Source organism: Meriones unguiculatus, chromosome 6 (genome assembly GCF_030254825.1).
Source record: "Meriones unguiculatus strain TT.TT164.6M chromosome 6, Bangor_MerUng_6.1, whole genome shotgun sequence".
Taxonomy (NCBI): Eukaryota; Metazoa; Chordata; class Mammalia; order Rodentia; family Muridae; genus Meriones; species Meriones unguiculatus.
The window spans coordinates 116603390-116615496 of NC_083354.1; the positions used below are offsets into that span (position 1 = coordinate 116603390).

The window sequence follows — 12107 nt, forward strand, 5'->3', positions numbered from 1 at the left end:
TCATGCATGCTCAGCCTGCTTTCTTATAGAACCCAGAGTCTTCAACCCAGGGATGGCACCACCTGTGCCATGCTGGGGATGACACAACAATGGGCTGAGCCCTCCCACATCAGTCACCAATTAATAAAATGCCCTATAGGTTTTCCTGTAGTCCCATCTTATGGATATATTTTCTCCATTGAGTCTCTGTCTTCCCAAATGACCCTAGCTTGTGTCAAGTGACATAAAACTAACAAGGACAATAGTATTTCAGGGTCTGATTGTGTTGTAACATGTTTCTGTATTGCTTTGTAATTTCAAATGCTTTTCTATTGTTGATAAATACCACATTTTGTTTACCTACCTATGCACTGGTGAGCATTATTTCTAAATTTGATTTATCATTAATAATGCTGGTATAGACAAGCATCTGCTTACACATTTTGTGTAGATATATTTTGAAATCATATATGAAGAAATAGAGTTACTGAGTCATTTGATGAATCTACATTTAACTTTTTCAGGAACTGCCAACTGTGCCATTTCATGAGCCCACCAGCACTGTGGGAGGGTTCCAACTTCTCTACATTCTTTTTAACACCTGTTGTACGTAGTCATCTCAGACATCCAAGTGGCTGAGGTTGTGCATTGGTCTCTCAGCTGGGTTTGATAGATAATGTTGTACAGCTTTTGCTGTGCATTTGTATATATTTTTGAAGAAAAAAAATCTACTCAACTCTTTACCATTCTTCTAGTTGGATTATTTTGATACTTTATACTCTAATTACACTGTAATTTATGTAAACTTCAATGCTTACTATGCATATAATTGTGTGTAAATTACACAATTTCTTTGGATCATAGTTTTCTCCCCATTTAAAACAAGATCCTATTACCAACATCAGAGTCTACGTAAAGGTTGGGTTCATATAAACCATTACAACAGCGACTGGAGCATTATAGATATTCAGGGAATGAAATTCAAGTCAAAAATGACTCATTAACTGTTGAAAGTAGCCATGGTACAATTAGAATTATGTAGCCGGGGATTTGATACAGCAACTAGAGAAATAAAAATCATTATAATTTTGTTTAGAGTTCTGTCAAAAATTGTTGTGAAATTTTTAAGTCAGGATGTTTCCCTTAGAAGACTTGTAAAGTTTCATTATAATTACAGATATGCAATAAGATGTGAAATTCCATAAAGAAGTAAAAAAAGTTTAAAAAAGGAAAGTGACTACAAAATAAGACTAATTCTTAAATATTATTTTAAAAAAGTATTTGCCATGTGATTTTTATATGCATTTTACATTAGCAAAATTATATCTGACTAGGGGGACAAATAACCTCAAGTATATTTGCTAAAGCCTCAAGGACTTGTATTATTTTTATTTACCCAAAATTATATGTAACACACACAACTTATATGAAGTTATTTCACTTGAGCTGGCAATGCTTCCCACAAGAACTACAGATTATTTTACAAAAATACCAGTGCTAGGCATGTAAAACTACTATTTGAGTTCTTTTCAGTGTAGTCCAATAAGTTCTCTCTCTCTCTCAACACACACACACATATGTATATGTATATATGTATGTGTGTGTGTGTTATTGTGTTGCCTTTGGTTGCCTCTCAGATATTGAAGGTACATCTCTATTGCTGAAGTCATGGCACACATCAAACACAGCACTCCAAAGATTCAAGGTGGATCTGACTTGAAAGCATCCTTTCTGCAGTGAAGCTTTTGTAGTACCAGAAATTTACTGCTTATGGTGCCAAGGGAGGGATGTACTCAGTAGTCCTAGACAGCTGTGATGCCTGTGAATCATAACAAGTTCCATGGGAGCAGATCCATAAAGGTTCAAAAGTATCACTTATAGTTTGGTGATAACCAACAGTTGTCTAATTGGACTTAAGATCTACTCAAAAGGAGGAAAAGTATGTACAGTTCCAGAAACCTAGATAATTAGCATGGCTAGATGTTATACGAGAACCTACTCCTGTCAGTTTACTAGACCAGCATAATTCTTAACCACATTATAAAATATTTCCTTCTAACAACAGATAAGTACAGCTCTCACCTCTCATCAAAGAAATTTCTCTTTACAGCAAGTGAACACCATTAAAGGAAACCACAACTGGACACAATGCAGAGATCTACTGATCATGGGACCTCAGACCCTACAGGTACATCTACAACGTAACTCCTATACCTAAGAATCAGGGAACATCTCAGATAAAAGAGGCAGAGGATCAGGAAGTTAGCTGTGATAGTGTGTCTTCTAGAGGTGGCATTCCACAATATGGCTTCCTCAGCAAGACCTGAGGGGAAAATCTCATCTATCTTAGTTACGGTTTCTATTGATATGATAAACACCATAACCAAAAGCAACTTTGTTGAAGAAGGGGTTTATTTCACCAAAGAGGTTGTAGCCAATCATCGAAGAAAGTCAGGGTAGAAAGTCAAGGCAGAAACATGGAATCAGGAAACTGGTCTCCATAGCTTGCTCAGTTTCTTTCTTTTCTTTCCTTTCCTTTTCTTTTCTTTTCGTTTCATTTCATTTCTTTTCTTTTCTTTCTTATTTATTATTTTTGGGTTTTTTTTTGAGACAAGGTTTCTCTGGGTAGCCTTGGCTATCCTGGACTCACTTTGTAGACCAAGCTGTCCTCAAACTCACAGCAATCTACCTGCCTCTGCCTCCTTGAGTGCTGAGATTACTGGCGTGCTCCACCACACCCAGCTGCTCAGCTTCTTTCTTTTTTTTTTTTTTTTTTTTTTCAATGCAGTTTATTCAGGAACCTTGAACAATCCTCGGACCCTGGGGAAAGCCAGCCCACAGCTTAAATAGCCTCTGGGTAGCCAACCTAGGCATGCCACGTGGGCAATGCAGATAGGTCCACATACATGGAAGCAAGCCAGATCCTCAGCCTTAGCCAAATGTGGAATTGTTCGTGACAGAGAGCACTCACCATCGGGAAGGTGGAAGGCAGAAACCAGCTCCATCTTTAAGGCATAGCATTCCGCTCAGCTTCTTTCTTATGCAACCTTGGACCACCTGATCATGGGTAGTACAGCCCACGACAGGCTGTGCTCGCCAATATCAGTCACTAATTAAGAAAACTCCCAACAGTCTTGCCCACCGGCCAATGTTATAGGGACATTTTATCAGTTGTGGTTCATTCTTCTCAGATACAGCTAGATTTGTGTTAAGTTGACAAAACCCAGCCATACACAAAACACGATGGGCAACTAATGCTGAGAGAGGAATAATTAGCCTCTCTCACGGATCAGGCCCCTGATTGGTTACAGCACTCTGCTGCAGGATATTTGATCACACTGTGAGCCTCAAGATTGTGCAGTGGGAAAACCTGTTTCTAGTTGTGGTGTGTTTCAACCCCAGCACACACCTTTAACCCAAGAACTTTCTGTAAACAGAATTAAATAATGTCAACCGTAGGTCAAGAGGTGGAGCAAGCAACCAGGTAACAAGAAGTGAACATAAGAAAGAAACCATTGACAGTGAGAGGAAGTCCAAAGGATGGATAGAGAGACAGACAGGAAGTAGAAAGGAGGGACATTCCGTTTGAAAGGTTTTAACACAGGGTGAAGAAAGAGAAGGGGCTTTTTCCTTCTGGGATGTTGGCTGAGTTGGAAGGTCAGCTGGGTGCTTTCTCTGCCTCTCTGAGCTCGTAGGCTCATCTGCATCCTGAGTCTTTATTGGTGAAATCAAACATTTGGAATTTTGTTTAAAAATAACAGTGATCAGTTCTAAATAATATACAACCAAGCCACACTAAATAAACCAGCAGGCTTAATTTATGTATTTATGCATGCCTTCACATATACATAAAATTTTATGTGAGGGGTGTGTGTGTGTAGCAATAACAAAAGAAAAAGAGGCCCATCAATTTAAGAGGGAGTAAAAGGGGTGCTGGAAACTTTGAAGAAAGAGGAATGAAGGTGTTGGAGAGAGAAAAGGGAAAAGGAGGAATTCATATGATTGTATTTTAATTTAAAATTTTAATGAGAGAAAAATAAAAATAGCAAGCCCTGAAATACTTTCTTGTAATACAATGGAGATCTCTTAGGACAAGATTCTAATACAACACAGATCAAATCTGATATCTCCACTATAAACTGTACACACTGACAACAAAATGTACTTAACCATCCCTCAAAAGAGCTACAAATTATATTCTTCCATTTGCATATCAATAACATGAAAAATAATACTGTTATTCACTTTAGATTCATGTTATCTCTGTCCTTGAAAGAAAGAATATATAATTACGTTCATTTTCCAGGTTAAAAAATGAGATATGAAAATATTAGATGCCTGACCTAATGTCATGAAATGAGTCAGTGGCAAATCTGTTAGATGTTCTAACTCTCAGGCCTGGGTTTGGCTCAATGCTTCATGCTCTATCTTTTTTTTTTTTTTATTAAGTTTTTCTTTTATTTCCTGGAGCTGTTATTTTCAAACTTTTTTAAGGAAATAGACTTCATTTTATTTTTTTTCTCACCATACTCCCTTCACTGGGAGTTGGTGTTTAGCCAGAGCGCGGAGCTTGCGCTGCCCCTCAGTCAAAATGCCAAGGAGCAGAGACAAGACTGGAATCAGTAAGCTATGATTTATTCGCACAGTCAGCAACTTAAAAATGTAGACTTAACAATGAGGAAAGCTGCCTTCCATCTCATTTCCAATTACAAAACTTTTATAGGGAGTAGGAACATAGCAAGTTAATTATTCCAAAGTTTAGTCTGGGAGGTGGTCAGGGAGCTATGAGGTTTGTAGTATTGCCATTTCTCTCCTTACCACCCCCTTCTCCTGAACTTTCCTTTCATTATTGTCTCCCTGTGTTAATGGGTTTGCATGTCCCAAGAATTCTGGTCCTTGAATTTCTCTCATGGAAACAAGTGTTATATTTAAAGTGCAAATATGCAAATTGCCTTCTATACTATGAAGTACAAACATGCAGTTCTAATAAAGAAGTGTCCCATCTGGACTTTCTGTTCCCTGTCACTCCCTACTGCCAGTAGTAGCTCTTATATGTGTAAGACCTTTATGATATTAAATATTGCATCATCCAATTGTTATTGTAGCTTTGTATTAGTAGGCATAAAGCTGTATATACCAAAGGACATTGCATTAGTTTCATTCTCTGATGCTGAAATGAAGCAAGTTAAGAGAGAAAGGATTTGGTTGGCTCACGGTTCAAGATCCATCACCATAGGAAAGTCAAGGCAACATTACACCCACAGATAAGAGCAAAGAATAATGTCTTAAATCATATGAGCTCTCTTTACTTTCATCTTACACAGTTGGAGGTCCAGCCCATAAAATGGTGCCAGCCATATACACAGTGGGTCTCCTCACCTCAATTAACCCAATGAAAAAATTTCCTCACAGGAATGTTCACAGCTCAACCTAATACTAAAAATTTCTCACTGAGACTCCCTTCTCAGGTAAATCTACATATGTTAAGTCAATAACCAAACTATCCATCATACACACCATATGCAACATCAAGCAGGTATAGTGAGAATGGTTTTAAAAAGTCAAACTAGAAGGGTTTCTCTGAGACTGTAAGGTACAGTAGACAAGAGACAAAAACGAACAAAAACTGAAGAAATCTCTTTTTTATTTTAATCAGAGATAATTTTATGAACTCTGTTAAATTTGTTAAATCTAAACAATTGTGACATCCTGTAAGAGCAATAAACTTTTGGCACATGAGGTATAGAAGAAGCAACTCTTAGAGCAAGCCTAACTGGAATCCTTTTTTTATTTTTTTAATCTAAATTTCAGTCCGTTAAGTGATATTTTGGCATCTTTTTTTTAATTGCTTAGGTTTCTTGATGCATATCTTTTCCACGCCCTCCTCACCATCCCATTCCTTTATCTCAGCTGCAAACTGGCAGAGCCATTCCCCAGGAACAAATGGATCACACCAGCCAAGGAAGCAGGTAGGTGGTTTTCATTCTCCTTCCCCTCCTCCAAATCCAATCCCCTAATTTCATGTCTGCTAGCAAAAAATAGAATCAACGAGAAAGCCCAAACTGAGGGAAGCTGGAAATAAAAAATTTAAGAGTTTGAATAGTAAACTTAGAGATGGGGATCACCAAAAGAATTCAAGAGATGGAAGACAGAATCTCAGTCATTGAAGACACGATAGGAAAAATGGATACCTCAATCAAAGACGTTAAATCTTAAATTATCCCATCATAAGACAGCCAGGAAATCTGGGTAAAAAGATTATATCTAAGAATAATAGAAGTAGAAAAAGGGAAAAAATCCAAGTTAAAGGCACAGACTTGAACAAAATAATAAAAGAAACATTTTCCTAACCTTAAAAAGGACATTCCTTTCAAGGTACAAGAAGCATGCAGAAGGCCAAATAGACTGGACCAGAAAAGAAATTCCCCACAACACACAATAATCAAAACATTAAATGTACAGAACAAAGAAAGAGTATTAAAAGCTTCAATGGAAAAAGATCAAGTAATATATGAAAGTAGACCTATTATAATAACACCTGACTATTCAATGGAGGTTCTAAAAGCCAGGACCTGGACAGATGCTCTACAGACTCTGAGATGACAGATGCCAGCTCAGAAAACTAAACCCAGAAAAAGTTTCAATCACAATAGATGGAGAAAGACGTTCTATGATAAAACTAAATTCACACAGTACCTATACAAAACTAGCCTAAGAAAGCACACCTAAGAAAACATAAGTAATAAATAACATTTAATCAGAAAATCAAAATGGGAAAAAAACCCACACCACAATAGAAAGCAACAGAAATCAATAAACACTACTCATTGATAACTCTCAGAATTAATTGTATCAATTACCCAATAAAAAGACACAGGACAGATTGGTCTTAAAAACAGGATTCATTTGATATTCCTCTATTGAGAATTCTCTGTTTAGTTCTGTGCCCCATTTTCTAATTGGATTATTTGGTTTGTACTTCTTAAGTTCTTTATATAGTCTGGGCATTGGTCCTCTGTAACCAACCAGATAGAGGGTTGGTGAAGATTCTTTCACAATCTGTAGGCAGTCGTTTTGTTCTGATGATAGTGTCCTTTGCATTACAGAAGCTTTTCAGTTTCTTGAGGTTCCATTTATTGATTGTTGCTCTTAGAGCTTGTGCAGTTGGTGTTATGTTCAGGAAGTTGTCTCCTGTACCAATGAGTTCAAGGCTCTTCTCCACTTTTTCTTCTAGCAGATTTACTGTGTCTGGTTTTATGTTGAGGTCTTTGATCCACTTAGACTTTAGCTTTGTTCAGGGTGATAAATATGCAATTTAGACCAGCACCATTTGTAGAAGATGTTATCTTTTTTTTCCATTGTATCATTTGGCTTCTTTGTCAAAAATAAAGTATCTGTAGGTGTGTGGGTTTATTTCTGGGTCTTATATTACATTCCATCAATCCACCATTCCGTTTCTATGCCAGTACAATGCAGTTTTTATTACTTTTGCTCTATAATATAGTTTGAGATCAGGGATAGAGATACCTCCAGAAGATCTGTTATTGTACATGATTGTTTTAGCATTTCTGGTTTGTTTTTTTTTTTTCCCATATGAAATTGAGAATTGTTCTTTCAAGTTCTGTAAAGAATTGTGTTGTTCCTACTAAGCTATGAGCATGGGAGATCTTTCCATTTCTGATATCCTCTTCTATTTCTTTCTTTAGAGACTTAAAGGTTTTTTTTGTTTTGTTTTGTTTTGTTTTGTTTTGTTTTTAATGCAAGTCTTTGACTTGCTTGGTTAAAGTCACACCAAGGTACTTTATGTCCTTTGTGGCTATTTTGAAGGGTGTTTTCCTCTAACTTCTTTCTCAGCTTATTTGTCTTCTGTATACAGGACAGCTACTGATTTTTTTGAGTTAATTTTATATCCAGCCATTTTGCTAAAGGTGTTAATCAACTAAAGAAGTTCCTTGGTAGAATTTTTTGGGGTCAGTCAGGTATACTATCATATCATCTGCAAAGAGTGATACTTTGACTTCTTCCTTTAAAACTTGATCTCCTTTATTTGTCTTATTGCTCTAGCAAGGACTTCAAGAACTATGTTGAAGAGATATGGAAAGAGTGAGCAGGCTTGCCTTATCCCTTATTTCAGGGGGATTGATTTAAATTTATCTCTGTTTAGTTTGATGTTGGCTATAGGCTTGTTGTATATTGATTTACTATGTTTAGGTAAGTGCCTTGTATCCCTGATTCTCCCCAGGTCTTTAAACATAATGGCCACCTTACCAAAAGAAATCGACAGATATAATTCAGTTCTCATCAAATTACCAACACAATTATTTACAGTCCTTGAAAGAAAAATTCTCAGCTTCATAAGGAATAGCAAGGAACACATAGATTTCATCGTAAACCATCAGAATGGCTAAGATAAAAAACTCAAGTGACAACACATGTTGGAGAGGATGTGGCAAAAGAAGAACCCTACTCCATTGATGGTGGGAATGTAAACTTGCACAACTACTTTAGAAATCAATCTGGTGCTTTCTCAGACAATTAGGAATAGTGCTACCTCAAGATCCAGCTATACTGCTCCTAGGCATATATCCAAAAGATGCTCAAGTATACAACAAGGACATTTGCTCAACCTGTTCATAGCAGGTCTATTCATAATGGCCAGAAGCTGGAAACAACCTAGATGTCCCTCAATTGAAGAATGAATACAGAAATTGTGGTACATTTACACAATAGAATACTACTCAGCAATACTAAAAGCAAGGAAATCATGAAATTTGTAGGCAAGTGGTGGGATCTAGAAAAGATCATCCTGAGTTGACCCAGAAGCAGAAAGACACATAGGGTATATACTCACTTACAAGTGGATATTAGTCGTATCCATACTCCTAAAGAAGCTAAACAAGAAGGAGGACCCTAGCAAAGTTGCTTAATCCTCACTCAGAAAGCACATGGGATAGTATTAAAAGTGGGAGAAAACAGGGGACAGGACAGGAGCCTACCACAGTCAGCCTCTGAAAGACTCTACTGATGGAGGTATGGAAGCAGATGCTAAGGCTCATAGACTTTGGGCAGAGTGCAGAGAATCTTAGGAAAAAAGGGGGAGAAAGACCTAGAGGAAACAGACTCTCCAAAAGCAGACTAACAGGGCCATAAAAACTGAGCTCTGGGGGGACCCTGTAGAGACTGATACCCCAACCAAGGACAATGCATGGAGAAGATCTAAAATCCAGGCTCAGATGCAGCCCACAGACTCAGTATCCAAGTGGGCACCCTAGTAAGGGGAGCAGGCTGTCTCTGGCAGGAACTCAGTGGCAGGCTCTCTGATCACCTCCCCCTGGTTGGGGGGTGGGGGGATGCAGCCTTGCCAGTTCACAGAGGAAGACATTGCAACCAGTCCTGATGAGACCTGATAGGCTAGGGTCAAATAGAAGGGGAGGAGGATCAGTGGAGTAGGGGAGAGGCATAGGGGGAGAAGTGGGAGAGAGGGTAGGATTCAGAGGAGATGAGGGAGGGGGCCACAGCCGGGATACAAACTGAATGACTGTAATAAATGATAGTAATTAAAACAAAACAAAACAGGATCCCGACTAGGCCGTGGGCTACTGTGCAGGCAGCGAAGGGCCGCCTGCTGCGCGGTGTCCGCTTGCATTGCAGTTATTGTGCCGTGACAGTGACGCTGGTAATGGTTTCTACCACAGCGGCTGCGGCTGCTTTAGCCCGGCCTGGGCTCCGGGCTGCCCGGAGAGTCTGTGCAGCGCCCACCTGTTCTCCAGGACCCCACGCCAGCAGCGAGCATGAGCCGACAGCCGGAGCGACCAGCGGCCTCCAAGACCTCTCGCAGGCCCATCAAGGGGATCCTGAAGAACAAGACCTCTGCGGCTTCCCCGGTAGTGGCCTCCGCCGAACAGCCCCGCCGGAGCGTCAAAGAGGAGCTGAGTCAAAAGTCCCAGAGGTGGGATGAAATGAACATCCTGGCAACGTATCATCTAGCTGACAAAGACTATGGTTTAATGAAAATAGATGAGCCAAACACTCCTTACCACTGTATGTTAGGTGACGATGAAGAGGCCTATAGTGATTTGGAAGGCAATGAAGTGTCGACTCCAGATGTTTTGGCTAAGAAATTAGCTGCCGCGGAAGGCTCGGAGCCAAAGTATCAGACTCGGGACCAAGAAATCAGTGGAGAGGAGGATAATGACCTCTCCCCTGAGGAGCGAGAAAAGAAGCGGCAGTTTGAAGCAAAAAGGAAGCTTCACTACAACGAAGGACTGAATATTAAAATAGCCAGACAGTTAATTTCAAAAGAACTCCATGATGATGACGAAGTTGAAGAAATGTCAAAGACTGCAGATGGAGGCAGCAGGAATACGGAAGCGTCAAATCAAGGCTCTACAGCAAGTGACCATCTGCAACACAAATCACAAAGTTCGTAAAAGAAGTGTGTTCAGCCATGCAGTCGCTTGTCAAATACAAACCTTGTTACTAGGGACGCTGCTGCTTTCTCGCCACAGTTCGTGACTTACCAAAGTACACGCCAAGAATTAAGTGATAACCATAGAGACTGATTAGGTGGAAAATGCCTAATTATGCATGTATTCTTTTATTTTTAGAGATTTATTTATTTTATGTATATGAATGCTCTGTTTTCACACACACCAGAAGAGGAAATCAGATTCCATCACAGATGGTCGTGAGCTACCATGTGGTTGCTGGGAACTGAACTCAGGACCTCCGGAAGAACAGTCAGTGCTCTTAACCGCTGAGCCATCGCTCCAGCCCCTATGCATGTATGCTTGTGCCTCAAATATAGTGTAATGTCATTAGTCCAAAACTGCTTTACTTTTGTAAGAACAATGGTTAATTTGTGTAAGTTATTATCCAGCTTTTTATGCTTTAGAGATTGTCATTGTGGAAAACCAATTTATTCTTGTCACTTCTAGATGGTGGAATCCTCTTATAAAATGTTTGGGGGGGGGCTAGTTTGATGTCTTTCTTTTAACCAAAAGCCTATTCATAAAGTGGGATATGTAGATGGATAAATATTTAGACTGAGAGATATTTTTCAACTTTTATCTTTAGCTTATTTGGCTAATTGAGAAGGCTTCTAAGAGTTCCTTTTCATTTTCTAATCTGACTTTTAAATGTCCTGTTGCTTTTTGAAGGGTAGTATGAAAACCTAAAACAGAGTTTTCTTAAAATATATACATATATGAAATAAATGTAAATAAAAGTCTCCCAATAACAGGAAGGACAGAGCCCAACTGGACATCTCTTGTCACCAAGTAAAATGGGTTACATCTAATCTAGTTATTGTCCAAAGTGGTCCCCTGGGAACCCCTAAACAGACTAGTGCAAAGGCGATTGGCTGCTCTCAAAAAAAAAAAAAAATTAACAAATACACAAAACTCATCTGCAGATGCTGAGACTTATGGCCAACTGTTGGGCAGAGTGCATGGAATCTTACGAAAGAAGTGGGAAATAGTAAGATCTGGAGAGGACAGGAACTCCACAAGGAGAGCAACAGAACCAGAAAATTTGAACACAGGGGTCTTTCCAGAGACTCATACTCCAACCAAGTACCAGGCATGGAGATAACCTAGAACCCCTGCACAGATGTAGCTCATTGCAGTTTAGTGTCCAAGGATTCCATAGTAATGGGAAGAGGAACTGCCTCTGACATAAACTGATTGGCCTGCTCTTTGCTCACCTCCTCCTGAGTGGGGAGCAGCATTACCAGGCCACAGAAGAAGAAAATGCAGCCATTCCTGATGAGATCTGATAGACTAAGATCAGAAGGATGGAGAGGGGGACCTCCCCTATCACTGGACTTGGGGAGGGGCATTGTGAAGAAGAGGGAGGAAAGGTGGGATTAGGAGGGGAGGAGAGAGGGGTTTATGGGGGGATACAAAGTGAATAAAGTATAATTAACAAAAAAATATTTAATAAATAAATAAATAAAATAAAAAAAACTCATTCAACATGGATAAGTTGAGCTGGTGCCTATCTAGAGCCTTCACCCCTATGCAGTAATGGTCCTGGTGTTGGAAGGTACTATGTACACTACCAAAGGAGAAAGGCAAACAACACCCCATCTATAAACCCTTTGATATACAATAACAACTTACCGGCAT

General features: G+C 39.2%; 1 protein-coding gene across 1 annotated transcript; it reads left to right on the top strand.

Annotated features, from left to right (window-relative positions):
* The first annotated feature begins 9770 nt into the window (after positions 1-9770).
* Positions 9771-10409, top strand: LOC110566101 (protein phosphatase inhibitor 2-like). The gene has a single exon (XM_060386158.1). The coding sequence runs from the start codon at positions 9771-9773 to the stop codon at positions 10407-10409; it is 639 nt and encodes a 212-aa protein (XP_060242141.1).
* Positions 10410-12107: the final 1698 nt, after the last annotated feature.

Bases quoted from the DNA above. Each gene is read 5' to 3' on its own strand.
- LOC110566101 (XM_060386158.1), top strand. From the start codon at position 9,771: ATGAGCCGACAGCCGGAGCGACCAGCGGCCTCCAAGACCTCTCGCAGG.